The 16,479-nt window shown below is 41.2% G+C and overlaps 1 protein-coding gene across 1 annotated transcript in view; it reads left to right on the top strand.

Annotated features, from left to right (window-relative positions):
* ITGA9 (integrin subunit alpha 9) overlaps positions 1 to 16,479 on the top strand; it is a 203,748-nt gene that overhangs the window by 170,874 nt on the left and 16,395 nt on the right. Inside the window, exons 24-27 of the mRNA XM_071561537.1 lie at positions 2,739 to 2,864; positions 3,459 to 3,578; positions 5,303 to 5,404; positions 15,801 to 15,920. Coding sequence (XP_071417638.1) covers positions 2,739 to 2,864; positions 3,459 to 3,578; positions 5,303 to 5,404; positions 15,801 to 15,920 — 468 coding nt within the window. The remainder of the gene's footprint in view (positions 1 to 2,738; positions 2,865 to 3,458; positions 3,579 to 5,302; positions 5,405 to 15,800; positions 15,921 to 16,479) is intronic.

Genomic DNA, 16,479 nt, shown 5'->3' with positions numbered 1-16,479 from the left:
AAATGTTGGATCCCAGGTCCTGGGAAGATCACTTTGGGGAATGATAGTCCTTTTCTGTTTATAGGCTGCTGAGACCACATGGAAATTTGCAAAAAGCTCTGCTGTGGCACATATCCTGAAATTCCAAGTCTGACAAAAGAGACTGGCTTCCTACTCCATTTCAAGGACTTGTACAGTTCTTGCATCATAAACATTTGCCCATGCAATGCCCCTAAACTTTGCCAGAAATTCCCTTCTCTGTGTACCAGATTATGAGGTTGGTCACAGGGGGAAAAACAGGTGGCTGGAGTAGCATCATGTTTGAACAAGAGGCTTACACTGAGGTCAAGTCATGATTTGTATTTCACAGATGCATTCAGTGTCAGCATGATGCTGAGAAGCATTTGGAGCTTTATGCTAAGATTTTATTTACCTAATTGTTCTCCTATAGCTCATTATTTCATTGAAAACAAAGTTTAATGAAAAGTTTCCCCAGTTTATTCTGACTGGTTGCCTGAACCTTTATGCATGTGAAAGTTGAGAATAAGAGATGATGTGAAATACAAGTGTATGACAGTCACCCTAACAAAACAAACAAACCAAAAAGCCTAAAAAGCCCCACCAAACCAGCTGTGGCCAGACCTTTAGAAAAGATGGATTTCCTTCTACTTCAATCTGATTCACTCACTTCAAAGTTTTTTGTTATTTTTTTCCTAGTTTTGTGGCTCTGTGGTTTCCAAGAGTGCTAAAAGAAACATCCTTTCCTGCCTGCTGGCTGTCAGCACACACTGATTTGGTCACAGATACACAAATGAGTGTGACCTCATTTCTGGCTGGGTGAATTTACCCAAATTCTCCATGCCAAATGGTAGTGTCTGCCTTCTAACCTTCCAACCTCTGCCTTTGGCTACTAAAACGGGATATAGGTGACCTGCAGGTCTGTTCCAAAGCAGTGCAGGTAACAGGAGGTGCTTGGTTCTGGCATGTTTCCCTCCTAATATGGACTGAATTTTGAAACCACCTCATGTAGGATTGCTGTGTAGTTGACAGAGAGGAAAGAGTATTTCCAAGTTCAGAGTTGGTCCTCTGAAGGAGCCTTTCTCTTTTTCAGCTAAAATGTTTTCAAAAGGATGCCAAGCTTTAGTTTAAGAAAAGATAGATAATCATTTAGAGAAGAAAGGACCAGATTTATGTTACTTCATGCTAGATAATTCCTTTTAGTCTTGTGAGATATTTATGCTTGGGTTTGTTCTTGCATCATGTTTTTACATGCAGGACTATTTGCAGAGTATGCCAAAAGCTGGTAGAGTGCACAAGCTCCTACTGTCCTTCCTGTATCTCTTGCATTACTCTGATGACATCTGTCCAAGTGTCTGGTAATTTAAACTTTCAGGAAGAAAGAGCAAGTACTGAATAGATCTTGACTTTTCTGCTACTCTTGATTTAACATAAACCTTCTAGTTGATATGGATCTAAGTTCCATGTGAAAGATCAAAGAACACGAATGTCCGTGGGCTTTGTGAGTCTCTTACCTACAATAAATAATGAAAACTCATTTCAGGTGGTCTGTATCATAATCTTAATTTTGAGTTTATCCCAAAGAGACTGTAAACTGTGGGTGTATCTCTTGGGAATGTAAGGACAGATTATGTAAAGGCAGATTATGAATACATACTTCAAAGAACAGATTATGAAGAACTTCTCGGTCAGGAAAGGTCCAGCTTTCCAAGAGATACAGACATCGCTTGTCTGTAAAATAGTGGTTAAAATCTAGACAGACCTTTGGGTTTTGCTTCTTTTTTGCAATACTTAACTCAGATGTAAACTGTTTAATGCCGGATCAGACTCAGAGCATGCAGCAATTTCATATCTATAACAACTTTTTTCCTCCCTCTTTCAAGGATTTGTGATTTGAATAAGGTACAAGTTTTCATGCTGTCAAAGGATGTGAGGATGTCAACAATAGGATGTGTAAACATGTCACTTGGTGGTTTATGGGAAAATCTCCCTTTCTCTCACTCTTACAGGTCTTAAGGATGGCAGCAGGAGGAATTTGCTGATACTTTGTTGTCGTACTTTTTATTAAATTCCAGTGAATTTTCTTCGGTTAATATTCATAATCTGCAAAAACTGATAAGGGTTTACTCAAGCAGGGTTATCTTGACTGAAGCTCATTTTATCAGAGCTTGGTACGTTTCACTTGCTTCAGTCATCCACTTTGCTGGACAAGTGAATAAGCTAATGATCCAAAAAGCTTATTTTTGTACTATTTCTGCTGAAGGTAAAAGAGCAGACTTAGTGTCTAGGGTTGAGCATATAGAGAAAGATGTCATTTATCTCAGTTCTGATATAAATAGGGAAACAGCTGAGTTGGCCAAAACATCAAATAAACACAGTTACAAAAAAGGTAATACAAGGGGTAACACTATTGATTTAAAATGCTATGTGGTGATTGATATATTGTGCTGGGGCTTTTCTCCTCTGTCTCTGTGTTCAGATGTGTAGAACACAGATGCTCACATGTGAGCTGAGTTCGATAGTCAAAGCAATTCTAAAGCATGGTTTGTCTGGCTTACTTCAAGTATTTTCTTTAGGATTATTTGACTCCCAAAGTGGTTATTTTTCTCTTTCTACAATTAATGGTAGTCCAGACATACAGCTCAGATGTAGGTGTATTTTTATGGACAGGCTAATCCCACCTTCTTGTGTAATTTAGTTTAATTCAGAATAATGATTGTGATTTATAATTGTGCATGCAGGTTGGTCAGGACAAAGGAAGCTGTTCTTTCCAGAGAAACCACAGCCCATGTGTTGTTCCTCAAGAGAATGAAAATATTTTCCACACAATATTCGCTTTTTTCACGAAGTCTGGCAGAAAAGTATTGGTAAGAAATAGCACCACTTATGACACACTTGAACATAGAGCATATCCTACAAATGATTTTTCATGGCCTGGCGTGAAGACCTGAAGCAGATTGTTCATTGTAGAGCAACACATAACAATACTGAAGATGTTCTTGGGGGACATTTAGTGATTGTAATTGTCTGAGTTTTAGAAGGAAATAGGAAGCTTCAGGAATTGCAGCAGAAAGGGAGTTGCCTGACGTGGCAGCACAGTCGGTCCCCAGAGCCAACCTGCTCTGCCAAAGGCACATGGGGCAGTGGGGCTCTGCACTGTGTTTGTGGCTACCCACACAGAGGGCTGATGTGCAGCAATGTCTGTCTCTGCTCCTTCCATGGAGCTTGCCTGGCTCAGGCACCTTTATAGAGGGCTAAACTTTATTACCTGGCTTGCTTTCTATCAGATCGCTGTATCCAACTGGCTTCAGGTCTGGAAAGTTGCTGCTGTTTCAGTGCAGGAGAGCTGTATTCTAGCAGCTGACTATATATCTTAGTTTTCTGGTATGTTTGCTGTCACATAATTTGTCATTGAATTTTTACCTCCTTTGCCTAACAGCTTTTTTCTGAATTACCTGTAGGACTGTGAAAGACCAGGCAGGTCCTGCTTAATTATACACTGCAACTTAAGCTCCCTACCTAAATCAGAGTCGTGTGATATCAGTATCTACATGCTGCTGAATACTGAGATACTCAAGAAGGTATGTGCTTCCCTTGTAGATTGTCTTAAATACCGATTTAGGTGTGCTTATGTGTGCCAGTGAACTCAAAACTTCCCTTTCTTCCTCTCTATACTAGTGTGTTAAAAAAAATCATGATATTGACAACAGATCTGTTTATTGATAGTGTGTATGAAGGTGTTAATCCTATTTCTTACTTATAACTCATTAAGACAGAAATAAAGTAAGTTCAGAATTTTGTCCATTGAGAAACAGCAAATGAGCCTCCTAATTGTATGCATGGTGTTAAGGCTGGAGACTTTTGAAAGTTGAATTGATTTCTGAAAGTTTCCATTCTGAAAAAACAGAGTAATTGAATATAAACTGTGACCAACTGTCTATCATTCTTTCTGTGTAAACCGAGGGATGGCAGGTTTTTTGTCATTTTTACTTCAAATTATTATTATTCAAGGAAGATGCATCATGACCGTATTAATGCTTAGCTTGACATTTTTGACAAGAAACAAATGGTTGCAAGTTAATATCTGTCTTCTCTGAAGCCACTGAATGAGGCAGCAAATCTTTTAAATTTTTAGTGATTTACTGCATTTTGACCTGTTTCCCTTACAAAAATGCTGATGCTGTCATTGTGGCAAGACACTGTAAGATTTTGAGGGTATAAGATAACAAGAGGAGAAGGCTGATAACACGAGCCTACTAAAATAAACCTGTCTTTGATAGCTGCTAGATTAAAAGCATCAGACACAGCCCTAATTAGAAAACAGTTGCTAAAGTAATTGATAGCCCTGAGCTTTTCCAGTTGAAACAAATGGCTCTGTTAATGTTTGCTAATATGTGAAAACAGGAAGTATGGGCAAGGCCAGAAATTTCAGGTATGTGTTACATGCTTATAGAAATGCTGAAATATGTAAACAAGTAACTGAGTGCACACAAATTGTCCTTCTGGAAAATTCAGACTTAGAAATAGCCAGGATTCATCCCACGTGCTGGGTGCCTTCCAAGATAACTATTAGCAACACTCCTCTAAAAGACATACAGTGCTTACACATGTTTGGGTCAGTATGACCAATGTGTGCCATTTGCTACTTATCACCCTCCCTTCCCAAGGTAAATGCATATAAATGACTAACCTGTGAGTTGAAATGACATTTTACTGGAATGCGCCTGTTAAAATGCACAGTGCATTTCATACCAGAAATATATATTTTAACATGAGGAGGTGTACAGTAAATATTTAAGATATCTGCCATACACAGAAATTTTCCCTTTAGGATATATTGGAGTTTATCCCAGATTTTGTATATAATTTTTCTGTTCACTTGAGAAACAAATCAGGATTTTTTTTCATGGTTAATATTGAGCTTGCTTGTGTTATTGGCATTATTCTGTCTTGCTTTTTTGGTAAATGTGGGAAATGTTAACAAAGAAAAGACAAAGTATTTGTTTAAAGTCCAACATACCTGATTATGTTTTAATGTGAAATAATGTGCTCAGTTATATTTGTCTGTTATAAGCATAAGGTGTATTTTTTCCAAAGCAGGGTTTTAACCAGGCGAGTATTGAACTGTCAATGTAACCTCTACTAAGGATTGTCTAGATGTATTTATTACACTGGTTTGGGGTGTTTAGATGGAGGTTACACTGGATTTGATGGTTTTGTTTTTGGTTTTTTTTTTGGCAGAGGGCATTGATGCTTTTGTTATTGTTGTTTTGCACTCTTAATTCTTCCTCCTTTTACTTCTCAGGACAGTTCCTCGGTCATCCAGTTTGTCACAAGGGCAAGGCTGAGGGTGGACCATGACCTCAGAGTTGTTGAGGTGCCCAGTGGGAGCCAGGAAGAAAAACCAGTAAGTAAATAAATGTGAAGAGGGCCAGAGATCACTGAGAGCTCTATACAAACTAGAATTTGTGGCTGGGCTTGGGCTGAGCCAGCCCTTGAGAGCACCCAGACTTTGTTTGACTAGACTAACAGTGCTGTGGACTGTGCTGCCATGGTTTTGCTCTCTGTGATAGCCAGGTCATCAGAGTGAATGATGTTATGTGGAACCAGAGGGGTATGTGTTGTACTAGCTAAGAGTTTCGTACCCTCGAGGTATTCATGCAAAAAATAATTTTAGCTTCCTAGTTTAGCATTAATGTTTGCTTTAATTCAGATTTTCCTTGAAAACCTAGCAGAGACTGTAAATCCAGTGATGTCTTTTCACATGTGCCAGAATTAAATATTTAGAAGTCTTAATGATATTTTGGGAGCTGTGGAAATAGACAAGAATGTCTAAACTTTCAGAGATTGATTTAACTGTTCCATTGTGCTGAGCTGGTGAAAATCAAGTATGAGCTGATAACACATTTTGTGTTGATCTGCATGAGGCTGGATTGAATATTGAAGGTGAAATATTAAAGTTCAAGGTGAATTTGCTTTATAGTTTTGGCTGTAAGTAAAACTGTTTACTGGCCGATCTGCTGGAAAAGGAGGGGGTAGTGGCTTTGGTTTCCTACTACCAAGTTGCCTAATACTTATACCAGAAAATTGACCATGAGGACACACCCAAATTCACCTTAATTTTTGCCTAGAGAAATGTTAAAGTTTCATTTCTTATTCATCCCTCTCACATGAGTATCAGAGGTAATCTTCTTTCTGTCTATTTTCAGAACATGATTTAGATCCTTACTCTCAGTTATCCGTCTCTCTCCAGTGAATGTCATCACCAGCAGCCTATGTAACCACTGTCTTATTGCCTCCATTAAAGTGAGTGACACTGACATCTGGCCAAATTAAGCCTGCATCTCCTTACTACTTTAAGTCTGAAAGTAGAGGCACCGCTATAATGTTCATCTTCTCCACCATCGTGTTAAGGAAACTTCCCAGTCTGACCATTCATGAAACTCTCTTGCAGATGCACTCCCAACACCAGTCTGTCACTGCTGGGACTGAAGCCCCTTCACACTGGGTAGCTCCAGTTAAGCCAACAAGTGCCCCTCTTGACTCCTTACAAACTCCACTCAAACATGGTCAGACCAGGTTTCCTTACCAGTTCAACCCCAGGTTTCCCATAGCAGAGTCTCAGATGTCCAGTTCCATCAAACCATTTATTCAGGGTGCAGTAACACAGAAGCAGCCTAAGCTGGGTCCCGAAGAGGAGGATGCCCAACCAAGGAACCCCTGGGCTTCAATACCCTCACAGTCCGAGCTGCATGCAAGTCTCCCTCTTCCTCCTGAGTTCTCTGCTCCTGCTGTGTCTCCCAGTGTTCGTCCACCTGATTGGCTCCACTGGTCTTCCTGCCTTCTGTAACCCAAAAGGCTGACAGTTCACTGCTCCTGCTGTGTCTCTCAGTGTCCATTCACCTGGCTGGCACTACCCATCTTCCTACACGTCATTAACTACAGGGTTCATGCCCTCTCATCTCAGGCTCCCACTCAGATCTCAATCCACAGTTCAATCTGCAGCTTGCAAACTGAGCTACCTGCACCAGATGTATTCCTCAACAATCATGTCTGTAACCCTAATTTTGACTTTCTATTTTATTATACCTGTCAGAAAAAGCAATTATTTTCTAGGACAGGACCTCATCTTTCCCCTTCTGTTTTATTTTCTTTGTCAGATTTCTGGACCATTTTAATGTGCATAAAAGAATAGGCTTGACAGCTGCATAGAAAAACATAGCTAACCTTCACTGGGAATGAACCTTATAAGTGACCTGCAGCCCTGATTTGTTAATATATTGCTTGATCTGTCTATACTTCTGCAGTTTGCACAGAGAAAATCTTGCAATTGTGTGGCAAAATTTCATTAATGACTGAAGTAACACCTGACTGTGATTCCTACACCCCAAGTGAAATGGAAGGAGCTAGGATCTCTATGCCAAATATTTTTCACCTGCAAAGGTTTTTAGAGTCTCTCACAATGATGAGCACAATGTAAAATGTGTGAGATTACTGTTATTTAATGTTCAAAATTTGGAAATGCTTTTATCTAGGAATGCAAGCTCTGCTGTATTTCATTGTTATCTAATGCTTGGAGGGAAAAAAAAGGAAAACAAATTAAAAAAAAAAAGAAATTACTCTTTTCCTGTTCCGAGAAAGCCTTTCATCAAGTCTTGAGCTGCATCAATTACAAAGTGCACTGTGTGTGCTGGGAAGCTGTATTAATCTTGAAACAGGAGACTGTTTCTAGGTCCTGGGAAATCCTAGCTGTAAAAGAGCATGCTTGACATATTGTAGCCATGTAACATCAGTTTTTGGTTTCAAGTCTTTTCTCAAATGAGTGCAATTTGCTCTCTCTTTATGCTATTTCCATATGTCTGTTGGCTTTGCTGTTGCTGTATGTTTTGCATAGGGTCATGTTCAGGCAAAAATTTAAGACGTGGTTTGGCTTAAGGTATTCGTTTTTCCCTGTTTTCTTCTTGTGGAATGCAGAAAGGAATAGTACTTGTTGCAAGCCACAACTATTCAGCTGGAAATATAGACAGGAGAAAGAAAACGTCTTTGTTCATGTTCCTCTTTTCCTTTTTAAAGTTCATCCTGTACTCTTCATTGACCGTGGACTGCTGTACCATATCCATTTGGATAGCAGCTCCTTCTGAACAGTTGTGCTTGAGTCTGTTCATGGCAGTGTTCCCTAACACTGAAAACCATTTTCTTAGACACTTTATCATAGTAAAGTTGAGCAGGCCTTTTTACTCTCTATGGCTAAATGTAGAATTATATTAGCATGTTTAAATAGTTCTTTAAAACCAGGTGTTATTACTTCACTGGGAACTTTTGCAATCTAGTGTGTAATACTGGAGTGCAAACTTTCTGTAAAGAAGACAAATTGAAGACTGATATTTGTGACTTCAGTATAAGAAGTACCAGTGGATCACCTGTATAAACACCAGCTTTGTCAGAAGCTCAAGTAGACAATTCATAAGGGAGATGCAAAAGCGTATGTAAAGATCTCTAAGCTGTCTTTGAAGTGAACCCATTTTTTAAAAAAAAGATTCATTTATGCAGTTCTCAGAAGTAATGTCTCTGGATTTGTATATAATTTTATGTGATTTGGAATTGTGTTTTGTGTCTCTGATTTCAATAAGCTGTTTGAACTCTTGTATTGGACAAATCACATTAAGAAAGTGAGCAGAGTTTGAATTTGGCTTTGTCATGACAGTGGTATTGACATAAGTATATTGGCTGAAACTGATGGCGTGGTATTTTCAGAAGGCATAGTTAATTTTATTCAGCATATGTGTGTTTCCATGAAGGTTTGGCTCCCATCTCCTCTGCATGTGAGGCCAAACCAACAGTAAGCTCCATGAGACCACAGTAGTCAAATACCAGATCCAGGGATCCACATTCTGGGCTCACTGCTTGTGTGCAGGAGGAGAAGGATCACTCTTAAGGAGCAAAATGACTTCCTATGCAATGTGGAATGGAGAACTGGCTGGATTGTCCTACTGCAACACCATCTGAATGTCTCTGATTCTTCTTGTCTTGGAAGTGAGGGCATGCAAAGTTGAATGCATGAAAAGGCAAGCCCAGATAAAACACATGCAGCTCCTGCAATGTAGTGCCCTGTAGAGCTTAAGGCTGCTGTATACCTGTCTGGTGTGCTAGCTCAGTGCAGGTATGCTCCATGAAACCTTTGAACATTTCCTGCCATCTGGGTAGTGTCTGCTTTTCTCTCATTTTCAGCTCAGGCATCCCAGGTTTAATGCAACACAGACAAGTGGTTGTCCTCCATGGATATCTTTTTCCCTTGGGATTTAGGTTTATGTTTGCAATGACAAACAAATCTTTTTGGAGAAGGATAGCAGCAAGAAGAAAAACTTATAAAAATTAATTATATGGTTGTGAGGACCTGCAAGGTACCTTTATATGCAAAGAGATTTAAATGCATATTCACATGGCTAAGCTTTAGCTGTCTGCCTGCAGCGTGGAGGACTTTGGCCTGTTCTCTGTGTTTGTTGGAAGGAGCAGCAGCAGTCTGTGGTACTGGACAGTGCTCATGATGTCCCAGCCTTTTTTTAATACATTTAGGAATGCTTCTCCTCAGTAATCCACCACCAACCTCTCTTGTTTTTCAGAAACACTCAGCATTTTTAAGGCAGCAGTTCTCTCCAGCTTTGTTTTTGGATGCCTGGCTGGAGCTTCCTCCAGCAGCTTTGCAGCCTCATGTCAGTGGGTTATTTGCTGCTTGATTGTTTTCACCATGTTTCGGTCTTTCATTTCATTGTTTTACCTTTCCATCTGCTATTGTAACATTCCTTTTACAGATTTTCTTGTCTTTACAGTGCAGTCTGGCAGGTAGAAACGCACACTTGGGTAAAGGAACAGAACAATACACAATAACAATAAAATACAGTTAATTTCCCAAGGATAGAGACAAGCAGGTTGCAAGGACACCTCAGGTTTGCATTTTTCAAGAACTTGCAATGCTTTTCGTAGCATATCTAAATAAATAAAAAATAAAAGAGTTGCATATGCATATATTTACAGATGTATAGGTGGATGGTGTCTTTACTGCTGAAGTCCCCCCAGGCATAACAGCACTTAAATGGAAAAGTGTGACAGCAGTGCAGTGTGGTTTGAAAGACCAGAAATATTTTGGGTGGTAATAGAGAAATAAAATAGCTTTTCTTGTGTAAGTCATGGTGCTGTGGTTCATGGTGCAAGTGCATAAAATTCATTTAGTGTTCATAAGCAAAAAGAAAGAAATATTATGTTTTTCTGACCAGATTTTGCTGAAGTATGTTTCTTGTCTTTCTGAGTCCCAATACAGTAGCGTGTATCTATTCTGGAAAGGGCTTTGGTACAGTATGAACTTCAAAGCTTTTCAAAAATTCCTGCTCAGTTAACTTCTTAACTTCTTGCTTGTATGCTTTTCTGAAAAAGGCTGTTTTAAAAGCACTAAAAAAAACTCTGATTCTTTTTAGTTTGTTAACCAAGATACAGCCTCTTGGGCATTCCTACATTCAGATCCCACATGTACAATGTGAAATGAAAAAGATAAATATGAAACTAAAACTCCTCACACATCATCAAGAGAAGTTTTTTTCATGGCCTTTCCCTGACATTTCATCAGAGTCTGAAAACAAACCTCTAATCCACTCCGTATTTTATCACCATTGCATGTGCTTCATGTGAGCCAGACGGCTGCTGCCCCTACCGCCCTCTCTGGGATGCTTTCCTAACCCAACCCCCTTATCTTCTGCATCAGTTACTCTTATCACTCCTGTCTTCTTGATTGGTTGTGGCTACTTGAGCTGGGATTGCCATGTGTTCCCCAAGGTGTTGACCATCCCGTCAGGGCTGTGCTGTTGGGATGGAGGAGATGAGGAATTCAAAGTTTGCTCAAGATCAGCTTTCAGAGCCTGCACAATGGCCAGTGGGTCAAGTGGTGGGTGATGGATGGTGTGCCTGTCTTTAGTACCATCACCCTCTGCCTCCAGACTTCCCCCCAGGGATGACTTCCTTCCCTGGCCTCCCACCACTGACTGTACTGGCTTCTTTCAGATACTCCAGACATGCAATGTACACTGACTGTCTACTCAGTCTGATTTGACAGGGTGTGTCGGGAGTTAAAACTGTTGACCCTTCAGTCTGTGTTTTTGGCAATGCCACCTGTGAAAAGATTTATCCTTTTCCTGCCAAGTTCTAGGAAACAAAAGCTGATAGAGTGAAGGCTTCATCCTTGAAGACAGACTTTGCGTAAACTAAAGTTACTTGAGTCTCTCCTGTTGGTTGACAGCCTTTGGAGGAGAGCTGAGGGGGGGATAGCAAGGAGGAAGAGAGAGAGAGCACCAGGGTCTGCAACCTCTTCCTGGAGGGTGGTAGCCTCACCTCCCCAGCCAGAGGTCTCCATCAGGCTCAGGTGAGAGGTCTCGTGCTCCTTGATTTTGGTGGTTCTTTCCCCCAAAAGACAGCGGGGACACATGCTGTCTGCCAAAGCCAAGAAGATGTAGCCCCTGCCTTTGGGGGGAGTGTTCTGAGTTGGTAAGACAACCTTATGTGAGTAAGTGTAGTGAATGGGGTGCTTACACGTTTGGGCTTAGTGCTTTAGTCTGCCTCCTTGTCTCCCTCCATTTCTCTTTGGGTTTCTGCTATTCGATCACTCCTGTTAATAAAGATACTGTTTTCTGAACTCTGTATGGTGCTCAGCCTCACTTTCTCAAGCAGCTGTAGAACCCACCCTGTTACACAGGGGCTTGGCTTGGGTTTTTTGTTGTTGGTAGCTGCCTCACCAAAACTTACTTCAGTGACTTAGTACAGGCAGGTTTTGAGGGCTTAAGATGTGTAGGGACATCAGTTAAGTACAACATACGTGTTCTCTCCACACCATGAATGGGGTTTTTTAAGCATGTATGTTGATTCCAGACTTCTGGAAGAAACCAGATAGATAAGAAACTGTTGTTGCTCTACCGTTGTAGCTCATGCTGTAACTGCAAAACTATAGCCAAGTTGTTCTAGCCAGTGTGCTTCAAACCTGGAATGGGGAGCTCTTGATGCAGAGATTATGTATGATTTCATCTCTGCAGCTATTCCTGGCTCTGTCTTTTGGCAGCATGAAGTGCGTACAGGTCTGTTGTGTTGGAGGTTGTGATACATTAACATTTACTCTCTGACTAGTGGAGAGAAGGCACGACCTCATTTTGCACCCAGGAACTGCTAGAAAGGTCTCTTTGCTGAAGCTGGTAATACTTAAAATGTAAGTTGGGTGGTTTTTAGAGTCAGGAAAGTAATATTAGTGCCTTGTCATCTAAGAAATCGTTATCAAACTTGTGTCTGTAAGATGGATTCTAACCTTAGTATCTGTGAAAAATGGACTGCTATGTCAGATCATCTTTCCAAGCTGGCTCAGAAATACGAGGAAGGCACAAGATCTGTATTTGATCTCTCTGTCTGGTATTTCCCTTACACTGGCTGTGAGGGAAGCTCTGCTGCTTAGGAAACACTCAGTTCAGCAAAATGTCTTTAAAAGTCTGACAAAGGCTTTGTGCTAATATTTGAAAGGCTGAAATTCTTCTTGGGTGAAGAACTGGTCCGTGTTCAAGAGCTATTTTGAGCACTGTGGTGCTAGTTATGGGAATATGTTTGGATAATGCTGTATATGTAGAGCTTAGTTTGTGTCCATTTGCTATGTTTTTGAGTCTCGTTGTCATGACACCAGAGCGAGGCTGCTCACGATCATCTTTGAAAGGTTGTGGCCATCATGAATGGTGCCTGAGAACTGGCAGAAAAGAAATGTCACAATGGTCTTCCAAAAGGACTAGAAGGAGGGCCCAGGTACTGGCCAGCCAGGCACCTCAATCCCTGGAAAGGTGATGGAGTGCCTCACTCTGGAGGCTGTGTTTATCCAGATGAAGGACAAGAAGCTGATCAGGAGTACTCAGCATGGATTCACTAAAGGAAAATCATGCTTGGTCAACCTGATTGCCTTCTACAATGAGACAACTACTTGGATGGATGAGGGGAGTGGGTATTTTCTGCATTGACTTGAGCAAGGCTTTTGACACTTGTCTCTCACAGTACCCTCATAGGCAAACTCAGCAAGTGTGGACTAGATGAGTGGACAGTGAGGTGGATTGAGAAGTAGCTGAATAGCAGATCTCAGAAGGTCATAATCAGTGGCAGTGTCTAGTTGGTAGTCTGTCACTACGGTGGTCCCCCAAGGTTTGATACTGGGTCCAGTATTGTTTAACTTGTTCATCAATGTTTTGGATTAAGGGACAGAGGCCTCCTCAGCAAATTCACTGCCAATGCAAAGCTGGGAGGAGTGGCCGATACCTCAGAGGACTGCGCAGCCCTTCCAAGGAACCTCAGCAGGTTGGAGAGATGGACAGAGAAGAGCTGTCTGAAGTTCAACAAAGGGAAATGAAGGAAGAATAACCCTATGCACAAGTACAAGCTTCAGGCCAAACTTCTGGAAAGCAGCTCTGAGGAGAAGAACCTGGGGGTCCTGGTGAACGACAAGCTGTCCATGAGCCAGCACTGTGCCCTTGTGGCAAGTGTTATCCTGGAGTGCATTAGGTTGTCCTAATCGCCACATTGCAAGGGAGGTGATCCTGCCCCTGATTGCCAGGTCAAGGGAGGTGGTCCTGTCTGTCTACCCAGCCCAGGTGAGGACACATTTGGTGTACTGTGTCCACTTCTGGGCTCCTTAGTACAACAAAGAGATGAACTTCCTGAGGCAGGTCCAGTGAAGGGCAGTGAAGATGATTAAGGGACTGGAGCATCTCTCTTATGAGGATATGCTGAGGGAAAGGAGCCTGTTCAGCCTCAGCGGGAGATGACTGAAATGAGACCACATCAATGTCTGTAAGTGTCTGAAGGGAGAGTGTCAAGGGAATGCACCAGGTTCTGCTCAGTGGTGCTGAGCAATGGGATAAGAGGCAATAGGCAGAAACTGGTGCACAGCAAGTTCCACCTGAATTTGAGGAAGAAGTTCTTTACTGTGCAAGTGACTGAGCACTGGAACAGATTTCCCAGGGAGGTTGTGAATGGTCCCTCACTGAAATTCAAGTGCCATGTGGATGCAATTGCATACAATGTGCTCTGGGATGATTTTGCTTGAGCAGGGAGGTTGCACCTGGTGACGCATTTTGGTCCCTTCCAACCTTACCCATTCTGTGATTCTTTGAAGTGCCTAGTAACATCTCATTGATAGAATAAAGCAGTGTGTGTAAGTCAGCTATGTTCAAATTCCTCCTCCAGAAAAGCTGTGGCCTTGATCAGCGTTAACTTGTGAAACTGAAATGAAGGATCTCTTGACTGTTTCTTTATGGGAACACAATCACAAACTATAGCCCTTCTCACCTAGTTTCTCTCATCTGTGGCTGTAATTTTTGTGGCTATTTGCTGAGGCTACCACATGCTTATAGAGACAGAGAAATGTTCATTAGTGGGATCTTGAGAGGCTGTCCTGTGTCATCTACCACTCAAAGCAGGGCTGTTGCCTGCACTCAGTGAGGATGCCCATGGCTTTTTCTGAGGCTTGGAAACCTGCACGGCTAGAGAAGCAAGGGCCTCTCTGGCCCTTGTACCAGTGCTGCCATTTTCTTCCTTTTTGCAGCCTTTTCCTGAATGCTCACCTTCAACATCCATATGAATTGCATGGTAGTGCATTCCCGTTACCGTCTCATAAATGAAACTGTTTGAACAGGGTCAGCGGTGAGTGAAGGTATTTCATGGGTCTTTTATTGGCCTCTTAAAGATGAGTATCTTGGGATTGCGTAGTTGTATGTGACTATAACTCCTGGATTTTCACTCACTTTCCACAAACTTTTTTTTTTAAAGACTAATTTAGCAATTCTTGTCTACAAAATGGTTTTGACATTTTTAAGCAAAATGATGAAGATGGTTTGTGAAGGAGGAGAAAAACTGACTACTTCATCTTGCAAAACAAAGCCAGACAAAGAAAATGTATTACCTTTAAAAAAGTCCCTGCTGCCTCTCTGCATTTTCTGGATATTAAATTGCAAAATTTAACATAGAAATATCCCTCACTGAGTAGAGCTGGTTTTGAGTTTTCCACTAAGGAACTGAAAATAAGAGACTGAAAATTCACATAGAGTATGGGAATAGTATTGTTTGCTCCCATTTTCTCCTTAAGCAGATGGTGAAGGAAGGCTCTTTGTTGGCTGTATTTCCCTGACATACATACTTCAGAAAAAGAGAGAGAACAGCTCTCTGCATCCCCACAAGAACCCATGACTGCATGTGCCCTTGCCTCTTTCACACCATGTTTCTTGTGAAGCGCATCAGGGAAGATTTGTATTTAATGGGGATGTATGGGTCATCCAATTTTTTTTGTGAAAAGAAAGTTAGCCAGCTCCTCATGAGTGTTTCATGTGAAGCATCAGGGTGTTTGGCAGGGCCAGAACATGGTGAGACAAACCATGTAAAATGTCGTGGCAACCCCTGCCAATCCAAAGGATGACATTTTTAATTCAAAACTTTGTGCACCTTGGTGGCCCAGCACCAGAACAAGCTCAGTGTCTGAGGTTTGGGGTTGGCAGGGTAGCTGCTACTTTGGAGTGGAAGCTGATATTCTCTGGTTTCAACACATGACTACTCAAAGTCCACTTGAAAGCTTTAAATCCTTTGCAAAAAATAGATGGAAAGCACTAAATTAAGGACGCATTCCATATTTGTTTGACAGATGAAATATCACCAGTGAGGCCACCATGCAATGTGTTTCATAAGATGAGTACAAGAGAAAACAATACAACTTCCAGTCATAAAAAGATCTTTTTCTAATTGCTTTGTAGGTGGTCTTTGAGGCTTTGCACAATCTGGAGCCTCGTGGATATGTTGTCGGATGGATCATTGCCATCAGTTTGCTGGTGGGAATTCTCATCTTCCTATTGCTGGCTGTGCTATTATGGAAGGTAAGGTAACAGATGCAACATAAACATCAAAGCTAGTCCCAGGGGAAAAAAAAAAGTAAATTTATCCTTGTATTTAACATCCATTTGCTTTAGGAACTGAATAATTGTCTACTCCATTACAGAAGTCATTAGTCAGTATAAACAATTTCACGTACAAGCTTTTGTGATGGACAGGAAGGGGACTCATGATGTAAGGAAGAAGTGAAAAAGTAGGGGTTTTTTTTTAGTGCCTGGTTATTAAAAGTTGAAAACTCTGATGCTGTTTCAGGACAACAGAGCATCTCTCTTGGAAATCTGCTGTTATATTACACTTAGATACTTCACATTTCTGTGGTTTTCTGATGACTGAGGCTCACTGATTTCAGCAGGATTTCCTGAAAATCATATCAACTTTGCTTGACCAGCAAAGAAATTGGGTGCATGTCTAGCAAAAATCAGTTGGTAGCTACTGTTTTCAAGAGGTAGATGCCCTGGGGAGAGGAGTTTCCAGCAATGAATTCTTCACATCCCTCAGACAAAGAAGCACCTGGACCTGTTAAAAGACAGACTTCATACTCTC

Source organism: Pithys albifrons, chromosome 7 (genome assembly GCF_047495875.1).
Source record: "Pithys albifrons albifrons isolate INPA30051 chromosome 7, PitAlb_v1, whole genome shotgun sequence".
NCBI lineage: Eukaryota > Metazoa > Chordata > Aves > Passeriformes > Thamnophilidae > Pithys > Pithys albifrons.
This window is presented reverse-complemented; position numbering and strand designations above follow the sequence as displayed.